Below are 20,465 nucleotides of genomic sequence, written 5' to 3' on the forward strand. Positions count from 1 at the left end.
TTCCACTCAGTGGACCCAGGACTGTCGGGTTCAGTCATCTATTCTGGAAAGATAATACAAAACAGAAGAGGCAGCTAAGAGCTCAGACATAATCGTCCCTTATATAATACTGTGGTCCACATGGACTGGCCATGGGCTAGGAGGAGGTCCCATCTATTGTCGGGGAGTCTGAAGATAGAGAGCACTGCTTGCTACATGCAACAGTGAATTAGAAATGATCTTTTTAAAATGATGCAACATCCTGTCCTCCCATTGCACTATCATAGGACTCACCTGGCCTATGGAGGATGTATGGACCACTCAGAGTTTTTTGCCTCAAAACAAAGCCTTTCAATGCAGAGCTTCTATCTGGCTAGAAAAAAAAAACAAACCAGAAAAATAGTCATTCTAAAAGAATCCAAGATCTAAGTTTCAAATATGAGAGCTGAGAATATCTATCTCTATATGTACACACGTAGCAGAAGAGAGAGTTAGCTTTGGAGTTAGGAAGACCTGGATTCAAGTCCTACTTCTTTTAGGCAATGGCTGTGTGACCCTGGGGCAATTAACCTCTCAATTCTTCTTTAAACAACATAAAATCTGTAAATTATAGAAAAAGTACTGATCTACAGTGACCAAAGAAGTTCCTCATTGGGACCTTCTTATGCCAATTAATCAGTTTATTTACATGGTTTTATACACATGAACACAAAGAGACATAGACATACATAATCTTAGCATCATAAATTTAGAACTAGAAGGGACCTTAAATGCCTCAAATCCAACCCCTCACTTTATAGAAGAAGCTGGGAGGTTAACTTGCCCAGCATAACAAAGCAAGTAAATGTCTGTGGCAAAATTTGAACTTGGACCTTCCAGAATCCAAATTTACTGCCTTATCCACTGTATAGAAATATGGAAAGAAGCATATTGAGTCTGTGATTTCATTAGTGTAGGGAAATCCCTTGGCCAACTCAGATTGGTAATTCATCTGTAATCTCAATTTTATACCTTTTCCTGAGGCATTGTGATTTTAAAAAGCACAAGTTAGGCCTTTAAGGTATTTTAAAGACTTGACAGCTTTTTTTTACTCCTACAGACTTTTCAGATATTTGAAAGGATCTTTTAATGACAATGTTTGTTTTATCAGTGTTTTACTTTCAGGTTATGTTCAGAATTTACAATCCCTTTCTTATAGTTCATAGTAATATTTATGAGTTAACCTCTTCAGAAATTACACACTAATTAGATATATATATTAAACATACAATAAGCAAATAATTCCTGTTGAGCAGTAATATAGGGTAGAGCCAAAGTTTTATTTATGTGACCACTCAAAAAGAGGAGTCAGCAGTGACATCATTATTCTCATTAGGCATCAATATGAATTAAACACATCGTATATATCAGAAAATAAAGACACAATTCTTGCCTCATATGCCTCTCATTTTATTTTTTCCAGTTTTTTGATTTAGAAAATTCTTAGCCACACAATAATCTTCGGAGGCAGTTTTTTAAAGGAGTATCTCTTTTTTGTTTTTGGGGGTTTTTTTCAGTCTCATTAACTGCATCTCAGGTATGTAGGCAGTTCCTGATATAGCTAATTATATCCATTTTGTTTATGAAGATATCGAGAAACAGAGTTTAAAGTACTTTTCCAGGATCACATAAATAATTATTGGTAGCACCAAATCTTGGTTTTCTCCTCCTGATTTCCAACTCTCTGCTCATTCCAGAATGGAAATGGTAATAGTGAAGTTGGACTTTTCAGATATGTTTGAACAATTTAAATGACTTGATGGGGCAGGTAGGTGGCACAGTGGAGGGAGCACCAATCTGGCCTCAGACACTTCCTAGCTTTGTGAACTTGGGCAAATCACCTAACCCCATTTGCCTAGTCCTTGCCTTTCTGTTTTAGTTGTTACTAGGGCAGAAAAGAAGGGTTATTAAAAATAATAAATGGATTGAAGACATTTAATATGTCAATAGCTGTGAGTGCATAATGATATGTTTGCATATATAAATAATATCAAAATATAGTGGTAAAATCACTGATCTTAGAATCAAAAGAGTCTGAATCTGAGTCTCCTTGGTGATATTTATTAACTTCCTGAGCCTCAGTTTCCTCTTTTGTAAAATGGTAATGATGGCCCTTATCTAATCTCTCTTAAGGCAAAGGTAAAAAAGGAGGGAGGAAAATAACAACATGGTATAAAGAAGGGCTTTTCTCCAGCAGTCTAATTCCACCCATGGATATAGATAGCTCTTTTGACAGAGTCCCTGATTATATTTCCTATGAGCAATTATATTTCTCTGAAGGCAATTTTAGAATTCCCTTTCTAGAAATGAAATTACTCAGACAGCAAATAGGTGACTTGCCCAAGGTGAAAAATCATAGTTCAACTAGTATTAGATCTAAAATTTCAATGGCATCCTAGGAACCTAGTGATTCAAAAAGCTGAAAAGTTCCAACTGCTTTTCATTTTTAATCTGTGGAATCAAGAAAGATGATCTTTCTTCTTCTTCTCTTCTGAAATTCTAGTATGAGTTGAGTTCTAGTTTCATCCTAACAACACAAGAATCTCATAATGTTACAGATATTCAGTGAATAATATAATTTTTGTAGTTTTTTAAAAAGAACTTATTTTATTCAGTGGTGAGGCAATGGATAGAGTGACAGAACAGTAATCAGGAAGATTTGAGTTCAATTCCACCCTCAGACACTTATTAGCTGTGTGACCCTAGGCAAATCATTTAACCCCATTGGCCTCAGTTTCCTTATTTATAAAATGAGCTGGAGAATGAAAAGGCAAACCATTCTAGTATCTTTGCCAAGAAGACCTCAAAAGAATTTGTGGAGTCAGACACAACTAAAACAACCACCACTACCATCACAAAGAAATTTGTGTAGATTGAAATGTTTGGCAACAACAATGGGATTTACTGTCCCCTGCGCCTAAATCATTCTTTATAATAACAAGTAAAAGTATCCTACATTAACCCTTTCAGACACTTGGGTAATACTGAGTTGTTAATTTGTTAAAATTCACTAAATAAATACGTATTCCTTTGCTGTATAGCAGAGTTATTAATAGTTAAGCTTTCCTAGGAACATAATACTAAGGAGTGACATAGAAGAGGGGAATAATTCAGAAAATTTAACCAAAATAAACTGCTTGTTTACATATGTTAACATATACTGTTTTATGCCTATGATAAAAGTTCTGATTGACTTCACAATAATGGAAGTATAGGTAATAATATAAGAATGTTGAAGAATGAAAGAAGACATTAAAAATAGTGGTAGGTAAGCATCACATGCATGATATTGATATCATGTTAAATAGTCCAGTTCCTGATCTCAAGGACCAGGTGTTAGCCTACAAAAAAGACAACAGAGTTGAACAGGAGGTCTTTACCAGTAGCCTAGTTGTTTTTTAGAAGAATTTATATAGATTTCTTTGCCTGTTACTCACTCTGACAGCATGCTAACTGTAACACCTTAGAATGCTTATTGCTAGAAGATTTTCAACATCATTTTTAAGAGAAAGTGTCTTGATTTCCAAAGAACTGTTGGAGAATCCAGTTTACTAAACCAGAAAGCTCCTATCTCACCAGTTTCCTTCTTCAGCCATACTTTGTAAATCACTTTTATAATGGCTGTCAGAATCCACTTCCTTCATCTTCACTTGTTCTCAGAATTGAAGCTAGATTAAATGCACCCTTACCTTCCATGCCCAGAAATCTTGTTTAAATAGAGTTTTTGGTGGTATAATCCCTGATGCAGATGAAGCCCTAGACATGTAACTTGTCAGGTCAATCTGCTGTGAGTAGTAATAAGTAGTAAGCCTGTAAGGACCTGATATGCAAGAAACCCTAGATGATATATGTTTCCAACTTCCTGTGAAATAAGTTATATCGAATGTCTGCATGCATGTATTGTACATGTACTTAAAGAGAGACTAAGTAAACCTTAGAATTGCTTAAGGACACAAAATAGCCAAATATTGTACCAGGAATGAAATTTAGATTTCATCGTTCAGATGTTTAAGCTTTTAGACCAGATCCTTTCCCAGGAACATTGTCAAGAAGAATAAAGATGATTATGAAAGTTTAGGAAAATTTTATGAGTTGTTACTCCTCACCCCAAAGCTTTTCTATATTATATTAATTGGCTGATTTTTTAAAAAAAATTATTGTCATGCAACATTAACACTGTATTGTAACTACTTTTTCCTTTTAATGTAGTATTATGCCTGTGAATGAGATTCACAACTTTCATTGCTTAATAGTAAAACTAATGGCATATAGGGAATATAGGATTAGGAGAAGCCAATAGAAAAAGATAAATTGTTTGTGCCTCAAGAATGTAAGAATTCTGCCTTAAGCTATTTAATATTCTGTTCAGCAAGGGCAGAAGCCAAAGAACAACTTTTGTGGGGGGGGAACCCAGTTATTTGTCTTTAATATCTCTTTCTTTAAAAACAAAACCATCTCCTAGTCTGTAATAGAAAGATTGAGATAATAATAAATTGTATTTTTATCATTTGTACAATTTTAAGAGGGTGAAATAGAAACCTTCCTAAGATTGAAAGAAATCATTGCCCAACCCTTCCTACCTGGGAAAATTTCCTAACAACAAACAAAAAGCCAAACAATTTAAAAACAAAACAAAACACTTTAGAACTTTGTCAACCAATCTCAATCCTCAACACTTGGTTATAAAGAGAGTTGCCATTAGTGAAAGATTTATTTTACTTTGGTATATTAAGATGTGTGCTGATTTAAATGAAAACAATAAAAGTGCTTCTGCTTTCATTTGGGGCTTTAACACCTAATAAAAAGAATCTAGAATACCTTTTGTTTTTCCAAGTTAATATGGAGTGTATTTCCCAGTCATTCCACTGTTTTCCTAAGTCAGCTCAAGCAATGGAATTTGATCTGACTCTAGTTCCTTTTATAAGCAACTAGTTAAAATGATTGAAAGCATGCTGGAGAAGCACAGTCTGGGACCTAAAAAAACAAGAGAATCCACTCAACAGTGAGTTTGTATGAATGTTATCTGAGGACCACTCTGACTTGGCTTGGACATATAACATATAACAAACATATAACATATAACACCTTAGGTAGTGATGATTTTTCTCCCATCAAGAGACTTCACAGGGGCAGTTGGGTGGCTCAGTGGATTGAAATCCAGGCCTAAAGATGGGAAGTCCTGGGTTCAAATGCGGCCTCAGATACTTCCTAGCTGCGTTACCCTGAGCAAGTCACTTAACCCCCATTGCCTAGCCCTTACCATTTTCCTGCTTTGGAACCAATACACAGCATTAATTCTAAGATGGAATGTAAAGTGTTTTTTTTAAGTACTTCACAAAGACTATCTCCTAAGATAAGATATGAAGGGATTGTGATCCACATTAGTGGAAGGAATTCCCAAACCAAGGAAATCATAGATGCTTTGAAGTATGGAAATGATTTTGGGAGAGTCCTCCAAAATCCATTCTCTTAAATCTTGTCCATATCTTATGTAGTAAACCTATGTCTAGTTAACAAAGAGCTTCAGACTAGAAACTGCATATGATAAACAATGTTCTTAGGAAGAAATGTTTGCCAACTAGTTATCAATACATGTACATGTTGTCTTCATATCTATATACAAACATGGTAATTACATATTCTATGCCTCTTAAAGCTTTCTCCTTCCCTTAGAACTTCAGAATAGTGGCTTGCCATGTCTTAAGAGTTCAAATACTTGTTGAATTGATCACCTTCCAGAATTCTCTGTGGAATGGAAGCTTTTATTATATTTGTTGTACAGGTTGCTATGGGATCCTAATGAGTCTACCAAAGTTAATCTTTAGTGGTAAAAGGTCTTTGTTTTAAATACTAATAATATTACATTAAGGACATATATCTAAGTGGTTAAGGATGGATTAAATTTGAATATTACTTTAGAGCTTCCTTTTTGGGTAAGATTAGACACAAGGCATTTATTTCATTTGTCAAGCAGTGGGAAGAATACAAGATTCAGAGTGAGAGGACTTAGGTTAAAATTCCAGCTAATACCTTTGTGACCTTAGACCAGTCTCTTTACCTCACTGGGCTTGCATTTTCATCTGCAGAATATTTTTGTTTAATATAGATCATGTAGCTCTCAGTCCTATGAGTTCATTTCTAAGTATTCCTGAAACTTTTTTATGATACTTCTGAGACTTTGCATTGCTTAATTTCCCTTTTTCTCTGTTCTTATTTTTTAATGAAACCTTTACCTAAAACCAGTGCAATTTAATATGTACTTTGAGATGAAATTTTAAGGTTCTGCAGGACTACCAAACTGAGCAGCAAATCTTTTCATTAATACTTATGTCTGAGAATTTGACCTGAATTTACCACTGATTAAGCACAGAGACAAGGCTGACTAGGTGAGATCAAATGTGTTGGCAAATTTAGTAACCACCTGCGGCTGCATAGCCAAACAATTCACTCAGGATGCATGTTTGATAAAACAGGGATCAAGAATGAGCAAGTAATAAAAGTATATGCCTTTTATGTCTCAACAAGCAGAACAATGAGATTTATCCTGTCATAGCCTAACTGGTACTTTCGTCCTTGCTGTGGAAATGAAGTTAGAATGCCTACATGTGTGAATATATTTAAAAAGAACTAAAACAATTAGCACATTCTAAATCATTTCTGGGATTTCCTTTACCAAGAAGAAATTCAACTTCTATTTTAGATGGCCTGTTAGCCATTTTCTAAAAGCTCCATGTGGCTTTAGTTAATATTTATCATACTCACCATTTCTTCCATTCTGTTCCCTCCCTCCATACATACAAGATGTATTTTATTGACTCATTAAATTCCAGCAGACTTTTGCATAGTACCATTTATGTAAATTGGCTACTTTTCTAACATTCATTGTGAGGGGAATATTAATATCTAATTCTGCATTTACCTGACTAATTTGCATACATTTGTGTTGTATGGTAAACCACATGAAAACAACAGGGAAAAGCTCAGCTCTGCTAACAACTAATAGCCCATCTTTTCTTTTGACTTGCACAAATTGAGAAATATTGCCTGTGGCAAACATAATGGAAAACTGCATTTTTAATGCTCCCACACACACCCATTTCTTTAAAAAGAAGAAAGCAGCTGACTAGTCTCAAAAATAAAACTTCCCAAAGCACCACAATTGACATTGGATACAGGAAAATGCTTTTAGCTTTGGGAATGAAGATTTGAGGGTTGTGTAGGGTTAGGCAGAAATATTGAATTGACTAATGAGGATGATATCGTGCTTGAAAAGGTGAAACAAATGCAAGTTCTAGAAGAGCTTTTTCTATACTTCTCAATACAGAAAGATTAGAAATATATCTAACACTAGAACCTTTCAATTCCATTTTTCTGTGGCAAAGAAAAATCATTACCATTGACTATTCAGACTCTCGTTTGAACCAATTGAAATATACTTATACTTTATCTGATATTATGGCCTATTAAGAATCAGTTTTAAATAACTTGAAAATTTTCATTTCAGAGAAGAGGCTGGACTTGTTTTCTAACCCTTTCATTTTAGGTGAATTAGACCACTCCCTTCTCTTTTCCTCACCTCCCATTTTATTTTTCTTGTACTGAAAAATTTCACTTGTAAGAGAAATTTTTATTACCGTACCAATGCCTGGTTGGATTTACTCAGGAGACTGAGAGTTTCATTTCAGTTTAGGAAATATAGATTGGTTACATTGCTAAAAACAAACTTTAAGTTACATGGGAAAGCAAACAGTTTTTTAATGCCATAATAAGAATTGCATCTTTTAGGCAACAATTTATAATTGCCTTATTTCAAGCTGTATTTGATATGTACTACTGACAACAGAATAAAGTGGTAATAGATAAAACTATTCAGTTATGACCACAGCACACTAGATAGATACTAAGTAGCTGTGCTACTGAACATTGATTAGGAAGCTTTTGATTTCCAAGCACTTTTTGTTTGTTTTCTCTCTTTTGACCTTTCTGAAAGGATCCATGGTGGATTCTGACTTAAAATAGTGTTTGTATAATAATTATCATATATTGTATTGGTATATATACATATACATATATATGCATGTGTGTTATCCACTCATATTTATTTGTAATACTAAATGTTTTCAAATGAAGTGACTTTAAAAAATTGATTGTGAGCATAGTACTCTTGAGTTATTCTTTCCTTTAGTGGTGATAGATTTTGACTAATCCATATGCTTTCCCCCCTGGTTTTCAGGATTGGTTAGAACTAAGAGTCTATAAAACTAGTCAATCTGTAAAAAACCCTGGAGTTTAGACCAAGGTGATACAGTGGTCCTCTAGCTGAGTTATGTATTATTTCCCCATAATTTGTTTCACTAAATGTTGTATGGTTTTGATTATTAACAAACATGCAATCTAATATTAATAGAGACAATGGAGACCCTAGGAATTTTCTCATAAGGTTGCTATTAGGATAATGGAATTGGACACAATTTTTTAAAAATTGTCTGTATATCAGTGTTCCATTTCCTAATCCCCATGTTCCCCACTCCCCTAAAAAAAGCAGTTTTTGTACTTGTGGTTAATATCAAGCTAGTTTGGAAACTTTATTGCAGTTATGAAATCATTGATAATATTGTCTACCTTAACTCATGGGCAGTTAGTTAGTCTGCAATTTTGTGCAAAATATATTAGGATACCATTTAGATTGTACCCATTTTGTAAATTGGCATTGCTACTTAATAAGTTTTACATAAGCTTCTAGTTAATTATATTATTGAATCTTTCCCTTCTTTGTACCGTCCTCAATGTTCATCTCTCTTACTAATCAAAGAATCATAAGTTTAGAACTGAAAGATTCCTCAGCTGTCTAGTCCAACCCCTACATTTTGCTTATTAGAAAACCAAGGCACAGAGAGGTTAAATAACCTGCCCAAGGCCACATAGGTAATGTGTCAGAAGTGAAATTTTAATTCCAGGGTCAATATTCTTTCCACTGCATCCTGATCTGTCCAGGTCCAGCCAGACACAACCGAAGGGTCCGGGGAAACGGCAACCTAAGAACCCATAGGGGGAGATGAGGGGAGACCTCGCGCGCAAGACACAGAGTCGTTTAGATGGATGCAAGGCTCGTTTATTGCAGATCTATGACAAGAATATATAGGTTGAGGGCAGAAGGGGGTCGGCAGATACTAAGGGGAAAGGAACGCGGAAAGGGAGCATAGAAAATCTCCTGTGGCGTCTTACTGTCTCCAAGCATGGCTGGGCCTATGATCAATATCTTATCTTAGAAGAGTGAATGATATCTATTCTTAGAAGAGTGACTATTTTATCTTAAAGTCTTGGTCCCTAACAATTCCCCCTTTCTTTTTTAAAAATAGAAGGGCGTAAGGAATAAGTTTATTATCCTTTGGTCGTTGTTCCATCCAAGTCTATCTTAACACCAGAAGTTTTTCCTAAGACACCTTGTGTTCCCTGGTCAATCCATAAGTGAGATTGGCAGCGACGGCCCCTGTCTTAGGCTACACAGGGGGAGTTACTCAACCATCAAGGGTTGAGGACCTGTGCTATTCCCGTCATTGGGTTACCGCCCTGCTGGAAAACTGCAAACGAGTGCCGCCAGGTTGTTCTGTGTCCATCATCTCAATACGATGGTATTGAACCATAGGGAACTTATCAAGGGCTGAGTTAACATTAGTTTTGATGAGTTTTGTTAGACGTTGGAAGGCCCAAGGGCCAAAGGTTAAGATCAATAAAAATATAAAGAGAGGTGTAATAATAGTGGGAATTAAATTAGAGAGCCAAGGAGAACCTCTGAGAAGGGTGTTAAACCATCCTTCCTGTGCCTCGGCTTCCCTTTTCCTCTGGGCTAGCCGTTCACCCAACCTTGCCATAGATTCCCTTACTACGCCAGTATGATCAGCATAAAAACAACATTACTCTTTGAGGGCTGCGCATAATCCCCCCTCTTTTAAAAAAAGGAGATCAAGACCGCGCCTATTCTGTAAGACTACCTCTGACAGAGAAGTGAGTGATTGTTCCAGGGCTGTGACAGACTTTTCGAGGGCTTCTAAATCGGTTTTCATGGCCATCTGAAGAGCGGCCAAGTGTTGGGTCTGGAGAAGGGCAGTAGTGCCAGTGCCAATGCCTGCAGCAAGACTGCCGAGTCCTAACAGGATAGCTAAAGTAGTAAAGGGAGAGGGGGAGAGGAGGGAGGCCACACTATCGTCCGTGTGGAAAGAGATACGTGGCCATAGCTGGACAAGAACACAGAATTCAAAGGAGGTATTGAAAACTAGAAGAGATATACAAGGGGTGAGGCCAGTATTGCAAGCCCAAAAGCCATTATTCGGGGCTTCCAAAAAGGAAGGGGAAGGGGGGAGTTCAAGGGTGGAGTTACATAAGTGGGCATGAGATTGGGGAATGGTGCCTAAACAAAGGCCATGGCCAGAGACTTCAGCAAGAGTGAGACGGCGAGAAAAGGCGGCGCAGCGCGGGGAAGCTAGAACTGTTTCATTGGGTTCTGCCATATAGGCAATACCTTCATAGTAAGGGGGTTGTGGACTCAGACAGAGCCAACACTTAATCGTCAAATCTGGCCTGGAAGCGTTCAGGGCAGTATAGGCACCTGATACTAGAGATAAAAATCTGTCTGCTGTACCGGGAATATTTAGGGACCCTTGCTGTGACTGGGGCTGTAACTGGGAGGAGGTATTCGGAGATGAAGGGGAAAAAAGGGGGACCGATGGGATGGGGAGAGACGTGGGAGTCGGTAATGGCTGGGGGTTAGGGGAAAAATGGCGTCATTGATCCGAGAGGATGATGTTAGGACCAACAGAAACAATGAGGGGCTGCACACGGAGGCGGAGGGTGAAAAGGAGAACATCATCAAAACCGCCCTTCTTATAGAGTCGTAAACCCCAAGTCAAGCCATCTGTCCATTTAACATTTCGTTTCCCTGCGTTGGTAAATGTGATAATGAGGGGATTACAATTAGGAGGACTAGGGGTGCACACAGATGGACGGGAGAGATTGCGGGTTATTGATATCAAATCCTGGTTCGCCTGGATCCAATATCCAGTACCAATTGTTTCACATCCCCAGGCTGCACAAAATCCGTCTGTCTGGTCCCCACATTGTGGTGGCTGATCAAAGCCAGGGCAGCCATATAGAGGAAATTGAGTGTATTGAGTCCAGTAATCTGGGAGGCTAGGCACGCCAGGGAAGGTAGGGGCACAGTAGTGGATTGAGGACATCTGGGGGGCGCCTAGGGCACAAAGATCAACCGGAATGGAAGGAAACCACGTCCATTGGGGCCATTGGGAAGAAGAAACGGAGGTAATGATGGCTTGATTAACTGGATTGATGATCTCCCACCGTTGTTGGACCAGGAGATGAGGACTGGAAGTGGTGACCGGAAGGAAGGTGGAGTAGATGATGTAAACTGCCAGAGAAAACGAGTTCAGGATCTGAGGTCCCATCTGTGATGTCGTCAGGGTTGTGGTTCTGAAAAAGGAAGAAGAAAAAGACTTCTCCCTGGCTTAGGAGGGTTAGTATCAGGGGCGAAAGGTTTAATCAGTCTAGATGGAATCCAACTGGCATTATTAGCCGCTTTATCAAAAATACAGGCGGAGCCCTTTCCCCAGATAATGACAGGGTCGGGGCCACACCAGAGGCCCGTGACGGGGTCACGCCAAAGGACTGTGGCCAGATTAGATGAAGTATGCGGATTCCAGTGGCGATCAGCAGCAGAATGCCCTTCGGCATCCAGCGTAAGGAAATTGAGAACAAAGAGGGCGTGAGCAAGAAGCAAAGTCTGATTGCCACTTAAGGGATAAAGAGTTTCTTGGGCTTTGAGTTTGAATTTTATCTGGGGCAATGCTAAAGCCTCAAGCTTGGAGCTGTGTCAATGAGGGGGATGGGGAATTGACTATGGGAATGGAAAATGATAGCAGTCGGGGATGGAAGGCCTGGCTGTAAAGCCCCCATGGGTAGCATGGTCTTATTGACCTCACGTAGGTCCTGTAGAAGTCTCCATTTCCCCGATTTCTTTTTAATAACAAAAATAGGTGTATTCCATGGGGAAGTGGAAGGTTCAAGGTGTCCAAGAGAAAGTTGCTCCTGCACTAGCATTAGGGCAGCTTGAACCTTCTCAGATGTTAGAGGCCACTGGTCAATCCAGACAGGAGAATCGGACTTCCAGGTGATCTTATCAGCCTGGATTGCAGGGGGATCAGTGGCCTTTATAAAAATTTTTTTGACCCAAGTCCTCCTTTATCATTTTGGGCTGGGGGGGATATTGGGTGTAAGATGCCTTGTTCGTTCTTGCCAAGGCCTTTGCCTGGGAGGTACCCAGATTTCAGCATCATGGTGGTGACAGCATCACTGGGGCTAACCATAAGGAACCGCATCTGGGCTAGAATATCCCTGCCCCAGAGATTAACGGGGAGTCCCGCGACTACATAGGGACGGGTAGTGCCACTATTGCCCTCAGTATCTTGCCAATGGAGGAGCTTAGTACTTTGGAGGGTATCTTGGATCTGACCTATTCCTGACAGGTGGGTGGCTGAGGGTTGAAGGGGCGATGCACGGGGTCAATGAGCCTGGGAGATGACAGTAGAGTCTGCCCCTGTGTCTAGCAGCCCTGTGAAGGTTTTTCCTTTGATCTTTAATTGCAGAGTGGGTCGGGACTCAGTAAGTTGTTGTACCCAATAAATGTTGGAAGAGCCGGGTAAGGAAGGACCTCGTTTTTGGGCTGCGGTGGGAAAATCGCCTATCATGGGGAGGGGGGGGGCCTGAGCTAAGCGTTTACCGGCAGGGATGGTAACGGGACCATGCGGAGATTCTATGATAAGTTTTATCTCCCCTGTGTAGTCGTTATCGACAAGGGTGGGATGCACAACTACACCTTGTAAGGTGGTGAGTGCCCTGCCGATGACCAAGAAAAACATGCCAGGAGGCGGTGGTCCGAATTTGCAGGTGGGGAGGACTACCGGGCCTTCTTCAGGGGTCAATATTCGGGTGGAGGTGGCACAGAGGTCCAGGCCTGCGCTGCCGGCTGTGGCTCGAGTAAGGGAACTGGGCAGGGGCTCCCGTAGGAGCCCGTTGGGGAAAAGTTCTGAGGTTTGGCTCGGCAATCTCGAGCCCAGTGCCGACCCTTTTGACATTTAGGGCAAACGCTGGGAAGTGGTCTTTGGGCTTGAGCCTGAAGGGGGGTGGGAGTCTGGTTAGAGGGGCATTCACGGGCGAAATGGCCAGGTTGCCCACATTTAAAGCAATTTCGGGGGGTGGTGGGGCGAGAGGCCTGAATGGCTGCCCCGATGGCTAAGGAGATGGACTTGTTTAGTTTGTGGTCATAGGCATCAATGTCACTGCATAGGCGGATCATCCCGTTTAGATCAAGGTCTCTAGCTTGCCCCCTTAAGGCTGCCTTACAGGCAGAGTTAGCGTTTTCAATCGCTAAATGTCTAACCACTGGGTTGTCTGACCCATCCTGACCTAAGACTCTCTCATTAGTTTCAAGAAGTTTTGCAACAAACTGCGCGTAGGGCTCATTGGGTCCCTGAAGGATTTTCGAGAGAGGTGCTGTAACAGAGCCAGTGGCAGGAACTGCCCGCCATGAGGCCATAGCAGCGTGCGCCGTTTGCATGAGTAAGCCGGGAGGCAGCCTCATCTGTTGGTTTTCTAATGCAAAGTGGTCACGGTCAACAATCTTGTCAGTCGTCCAATTAGCTGTCTGGGCATTTTATAAATTAAGCTTAGCTTGATGTTCTGCCCTTTCTAAGAACTCTGCCTTCCAGATTAGAAATTGCCCTCGGGATAGGACAGATTGCACAACTTTGGTCCATTCTGAGGGAAGCATGTGTCCCTCTCCTCCAAGCCCTTCTAGGATGGAGAGTGTAAAAGGGGCATTCAGGCCATAATTTTTAACTGCCGAATGCAGGTCTTTAATGTGCTTAATTTTTAATTTTTTATAAATTGGCCGATGATGGTGGGGGAGGCCTGAAGTATCTGCGGCCCTGGAATTTCCACGGGATCCGCTTTCCTCCTCCCCCTCTTCCTCCTGTTCGGAGTCAGAGGAATCATGTGGGAGGGCAAGTTGGATGGTGGGGGATGGGAGGTTGTAGGGAGGAGGTCTATTCCTCAGAGGGCCATTGTTATGGTAGTGGGCTGTCTCCTCCTCTAGTTCTGCTTGATGAGCCAGATTAAGTGTGCTATCTTGAGGAGGGTCCCTGTCTAGGACTGGATAAAGGTGTGGTCTGGGCTTAGAGGGAACAAGGGGCTCCTCAAGGGAGGGATTTTTGATAGGTTCGTCTAAGAGAGACGAGGGACGCTCATTCCCCTTGATGGGCGAGCTCTGTTCTTTAGTCAAGTTTGGTTCTTCATTTTTTATCTTAGATTCTAAGATAGCGTCCTCGGCCAAGCTGAGGAGGTGCGAGACTTGTTGACTCATGTTGGCTTCTTTAAGAATGTCACGAATCAAGCCATAGAACCTGAACAGGTCCTTCTTTTTTACTCTGATACCTCTCTCCCTGAGACTATTTTTTAGTTCAGTCACGAACACTGTTTCCTTCGAGAGTGTTTTTCCCATCATGCACATGTATTCCTTCCACTTTCCTTGCACACACACACACACACACCTTTTTTAGAAACACTCTTGATTTTTAAATGCCTATGGGGGATGGGACAACTTACCCTACCTCGAGGCGTCTTGCTCAGCCTCTACCCTTTACGTATCTTCGCGGCCGCGACAGCTGCTCCTCAGTTGTCTGGTAAGCCGTTTTCTCCGTGCCCCGCGTTGGGCGCCACTGTCCGGGTCCAGCCAGACACAACCGAGGGGTCCGGGGAAACGGCAACCTAAGAACCCATAGGGAGAGATGAGGGGAGACCTCGCGCGCAAGACACAGAGTCGTTTGGATGGATGCAAGGCTCGTTTATTGCAGATCTATGACAAGAATATATAGGTTGAGGGTAGAAGGGGGTCGGCAGATACTAAGGGGAAAGGAACGCGGAAAGGGAGCATAGAAAATCTCCTGTGGCGTCTTACTGTCTCCAAGCATGGCTGGGCCTATGATCAATATCTTATCTTAGAAGAGTGAATGATATCTATTCTTAGAAGAGTGACTATTTTATCTTAAAGTCTTGGTCCCTAACACTGATCCTCAAGGGAATTTTCTATATAGAATTCATATGAATTTAATAAAATATCTATCCTCTGACAGTTATCTTAAATTTTGAAATGTCCTCCCTTTTTTTGCTTACAACAAAACATTTGGGGAACATCCTTATGTTCTATATAATCTCTGTTACATGTGAGAATACAGAAATGCTACTTTAAGCTTACCATGAAGTAGGTGTTGTGATTATATCAGGTAATATAGTACAATTCTACCTTTCTGCCTTTCTACACCTAGAGGGGGAAAATGAATAGAATTGGCTTAAAGAAGGTCTCTAAGCTGAAAAAGGAAACCAAGCAAATAAAGGATAAAACAGCACATGACAGAGGAGGAAAAGTTTGTCTCTTAAGGCAGGAGTTGAATGGGAAGATTATGTGGTATGTGTATAAAAAAGACAGATGAGAGAAGTCCTCCTGATGTCTGCCCTGTGGGTAATACTTTTGGGCAGAAAGAAAAAGCAAACTGGTCATTGCTTTTATTTAAAGATGAAAAGAATGGAAAAGGAAGAAAAGAAATAAAAATTCATTGAAGATGCCAGTTGTGGCAGGTAGTTATTTCCTCAAGGAGAATAGTGAATGTTAGACTTTTCTTCTACACCTTGATGGCTAAGGTGTGCTAGGAGACTGTTGTAGGGAGGCATACAAAGAGAGAGAAAACTCCCTGAATAGAGTTGTAACTGCAGGCAAAGTGGAAGTTGTTAGGTTTACCAGAAATATGAGGAATGAAGAACCCTTGGGTTGAGGAAGGTATTTCCTCATTCATGTGATCAGTGCCTAACATCTGTTCTTTGAAATGTAAGGGTAATGCTAGTGTTATGTTTGAACTGCATATACCATGAATTATCAATCAGCTCTTAGTATGGAAAATCGTGTACTAAGCCCATGTTATCACTGCACTGCCTTTCACCTAACAGAGAATATTATGTGAGATGGGGGCTAGTAAGCAGAGAGATTACAGTAGTGTAACTTTTCAATCTTTTTTCCTCTTAAAGTAGAATTCAACCTATCAAGTAGCTGAGCCCATGAAATATGTTGTGCTATGTAAATAAAAACAGATTTTCTCAAAGGATTCCTTTTTCTATTTTCTTGTATAACATATGATTGCTGTTAATTATTTATATAAGTCATAAGGTAGTGTTCACTTACAGGATTTACAAGGTTCTTGATAAAAAAGAAATTTAAAGAATCCATATAAAACCCAACCACCTCAAGACAGAAACAATTAAACATTTGATAGTACCTTGAGCTTGGCATATCTTGCTGCATCACCTATAAAATCAGCTGTCACATGTGGTAAATCAATTCTCAGGAGTTTAAATTGAGTTCAACTTAGGATTTGTATGGGACAATGTAAAAGACAGTGGATGTACCTAAGACAGCCTTCCATGAATGGTGCTGAAACTAGCAAAAGGGTCCATATCATTTAGTAAATGAGAGTTATCTACACACAGTGGGTATGGGCTACTAAGTTAAACCCTTGTAGTAAAGGACCACAGGAAGAACATCATTTCCTGGATCAAACCACTGAGTGCAAATATTCTGCCCTAAATAGCACACCAGTTACTGTAAATGTCAGTAGAGAGGGTTTTTCTGACTTTGATTTAATGAAAGCCTACAGCAAAGCCAGCTGTTAGCACCTTTTAACTGCTTGTCAGAATGTTGCATGTGTGTGTATGTGTGTGCATGCACATGTGGCTGTAGAGAAGGAGGAAGAAGTCACTTTTATGTTCACTTTTTTGGCTTTTCCATTAAAAACGAAAGGCACTTTATTTTGGCACATGCATTTCTCAGCAAGTGCTGAAGAAGAGCCTCAAGGCTACTTTAGTTTTTTCATGCTTTTACATTTTTCTTTCTGTTTGTTAAATTTGTAAGTTCTCCAGGATAGTAGAATTTATACAAACTACAATAAGTGATGAGGATACATTTTAAATTAGTTTAAAGTCATCCTCATATATTCTCACATTTTTCAGTCTATCTGTATGTATACATGAGTCATTTCAGTTTTCTGTCATCCCCAGGAGAGAATAATAAAAAAGAGAGAGAAAATGTAATTGTCTTTTTTTTTAACATTTATTAATAATCATTTTTAACATGGTTACATGTTTCATGCTCCTATTTTCCCCTTCACCCCCCGCACTCCCCCCACCCATGGCCGACGCACTTTTCCACTGGTTTTGTCATGTGTCCTTGATCAAGACCAATTTCCCAATTGTTGGTGGTTGCATTGGTGTGGTAGTTTCGAGTCCACACCCTCAATCATGTCCGCCCTGACCCATGCGTTCAAGCAGTTGCTTTTCTTATATGTTTCCTCTCCTGCAGTCCTTCCTCTGAATGTGGGTGTAATTGTCTTTTTATGTAGCTGATATGATGTTAAAACTAGTTGCAAATCTATATGCTTCCTGGCTGTTATCTCTCTCTCTCTCTCTCTCTCTCTCTCTCTCTCTCTCTCTCTCTCTCTCTCTCTCTCTCTCTAGTTCAAAGAAAAGCCCATTCTTAGAAAAACAGATAGAAAAGAGAATAGCAGGGTTCATTTAAGCAATCTAAGATAGAGGAGAAAATATATGCAATATGCAAAAGAAATCTTAGAGCTTTCTATAATACACTTTAATGATCACACTTAGTATATTGAAAGAATAGTTTTTAAAATAAGGGGGAAGTAAGTCAATATGATCCTACTGATTATCACCAAATGATTTATGGCAAAAATATGTTTTATTAAAACATTTTAAAATTGAGCCTGCTTAATACTGTTACCAAAAATACTATTGTTTTTATTATAGGAAGATATAGTAAGTGACGATGCTAGCTCATTATTTATTTATTTATTTGTTCCCCCTTGCATTCATACATTTATTTATTTGTTTATTTGTTTATTTATTTATTTTTATTTTTTTTTAAGCCCTTACCTTCTGTGTTAGAATCAATGCCGGATATTTGTTCTAAGGCAGAAGAGTGGTAAGGGCTAGGCAATGGGGGTCAAGTGACTTGCCCAGGGTCACACGGCTAGGAAGTATCTGAGGTCAGATTTGAACCCAGGACCTCCTATCTCTGGGCCTGACTCTCAATCCACTGAGCTACCTAGCTGCCCCATGATGCTAGCTTATTTAACTAGACCGTGGGGCCAAATTCATAATAATGATTTCCACTGAATAACCTACAAAATATAGACAAATACGTTTTCAGGGAATACAAAGCTCAGCTTTTTCCCCAAAGAAATAGATCATATTACATTCTGCAATATCTATAGTTAATTTTTAACTTTTATTTTGGCCTTGGGGTGGGCTCTACCTTTTGTAGTAGGAAAATTACATATTTTGGAAAGCATGATTTCACAAAACTTTCTCTGTTTTCCCCAGAAAGAATTGCTAAAAGATTTAGCCAAGAAATTGAGTCTCTGAAAAAAAAATTCAAAGATGATTTTTCCATTGATTATTCAGCTCCTTATATAGTTATTTTCTTATTCTTTTCAGATGATAGTAATGAACAAGATTAGAAGAGTGAGATAAGTTTCTTTTCTGGACATTTTTGAAAGAGGAAAAGATCCACCTGACTATCCTTAAATGATAGTTTCAACAATGTTAAGCTCTTTGAGATCAGAGACTATATCCATCATTTTCATCTATGTAGATGCTTAACAAATATTTATTGAAGGGATTGCTATCTTTAAAACTGAAACTTTTATTTGAAAGAAGTAGAATTTTAGAGCACTGTTCAGAAGAAAACTTGTTATGAACTATTTTCAAATTTGGTAATGAAGAATAATTAGAGGTTTTGTTTTTCTATTTTCTCTTCTTTCTTTCCTTCTTTTTACCTTTTCAGCCTCAGCAATCCCGGATCATGGAAGGAGGTCCTGTCTAAAGCTCAAAGTCTTTGTTCGACCAGCAAGTAAGTTCAGGAGAATGATCTTTCAAGGGTGGCTTTCCTAGTGCATGCTTCACTGTGTGGTCTGGTTAACTATGGTAAAACTTTTTACTGTTAAACCCTCTGTGGTATCTGTTCTGTATATCAGCATTCATATTTCAGTTTTCATCATATTTTTTCTTATCATTCTTCATAAAGCTTTTTATTAAGTACATAGCATTTGCTAACTTGTTGTTTCTTAGATTGTGTTACGTGTACAGCAAATAGAAGACAATATTGGCACTTGAATAATAAATGCCAGAGAATTAAAAGTAACCTATATTTAAATGAATAGAAAAAAAAGAGAAAGAGAGAAAAAAAGAAGGAAAATGGGGCGTTTAAGGGTGTCTCACTAACATATTTGGCTATTATCTCTATTTTCGTTATAGACAGCTGTATGAAAACTATAGGTGTTCATGATCGTGTTTTCGATGTTAACGACAAAGTAGAAAATTCATTAGAACCAGCAGGTTAGTATGCTTAGAGAATCTCTTTTAACCAATGCGTCTCTCTCTCTGGTGCTTCAGTACTTTTTTCCTTTCTTCCTCTTTGCATGTTTGCATGGGTATGGTTGCTCTGCTTTTGCTCATTTCTAGCAATGCTAATATGACTTATGATCTATCTCATTCTTCTTGTATTCCTGGGTAGTGCCTGGTAAATAAAAAGAGGTAATTTTTAGAAACATGGGATTGCTCAAATGCAGTACCGTAACATAGAATCCTTATTAGAATATTCAGATCACTGCCTTTTCTCACATTCTCCTTGCATGCCAAAGAACCATTGTGTCTATTAAGTGGATCTGTTTTCCTACCCTTAGACTATTGTATATGTGTATTAAATTTTATTTTACATGACGTCAGCATCTATGGAAAAAAGTAATGAGATCATTAACTCTGAATAATAATGCCCAACAAAACATGCAGCTGATTCAAAATTTATTATTCTATATGCTATTGATAAAGACAAATGATGCTTAACTGACATTAAAATTTTAAATATTCTTTTTATAGTTTAGTTAGTTATGTTACTTTCTGGCTCTCAAATTACATAAAATAGCTTAAAATCATAGTGTCAACATCATCATCTTCAATCATCATTATTCTCTCACATTTATATAGTCCTTTAAAGTTTACAAGGCACATTCCTCACAACAATCTTGTGAGGTAAGTGGTATAAGAATCCACATTATGTAGATGAATCAACTAAAATTTACAGAGGTGAAATTATTTTCTACAGGATATATTGTGTCAGAACTGGGTTGTGAACTTGGGTCACACTAAGTCCAATAATCCTTCCATTTTTTAAGACCAAGGTAGTTTGGGATAGGTAGCATGGAAAAGTGATGAAATATTGGACTTGGAGTTAGACAGACTTGTACTCAAAACCCATAGCT

The 20,465-nt window shown here is 39.0% G+C and overlaps 1 protein-coding gene across 1 annotated transcript in view; it reads left to right on the plus strand.

Annotated features, from left to right (window-relative positions):
- EFNA5 (ephrin A5) overlaps nt 1–20,465 on the plus strand; it is a 340,811-nt gene that overhangs the window by 307,752 nt on the left and 12,594 nt on the right. Inside the window, exons 3-4 of the mRNA XM_044662522.1 lie at nt 18,992–19,057; nt 19,462–19,542. Coding sequence (XP_044518457.1) covers nt 18,992–19,057; nt 19,462–19,542 — 147 coding nt within the window. The remainder of the gene's footprint in view (nt 1–18,991; nt 19,058–19,461; nt 19,543–20,465) is intronic.

This window comes from Gracilinanus agilis, chromosome 1 (assembly GCF_016433145.1).
Source record: "Gracilinanus agilis isolate LMUSP501 chromosome 1, AgileGrace, whole genome shotgun sequence".
Lineage (NCBI taxonomy): Eukaryota > Metazoa > Chordata > Mammalia > Didelphimorphia > Didelphidae > Gracilinanus > Gracilinanus agilis.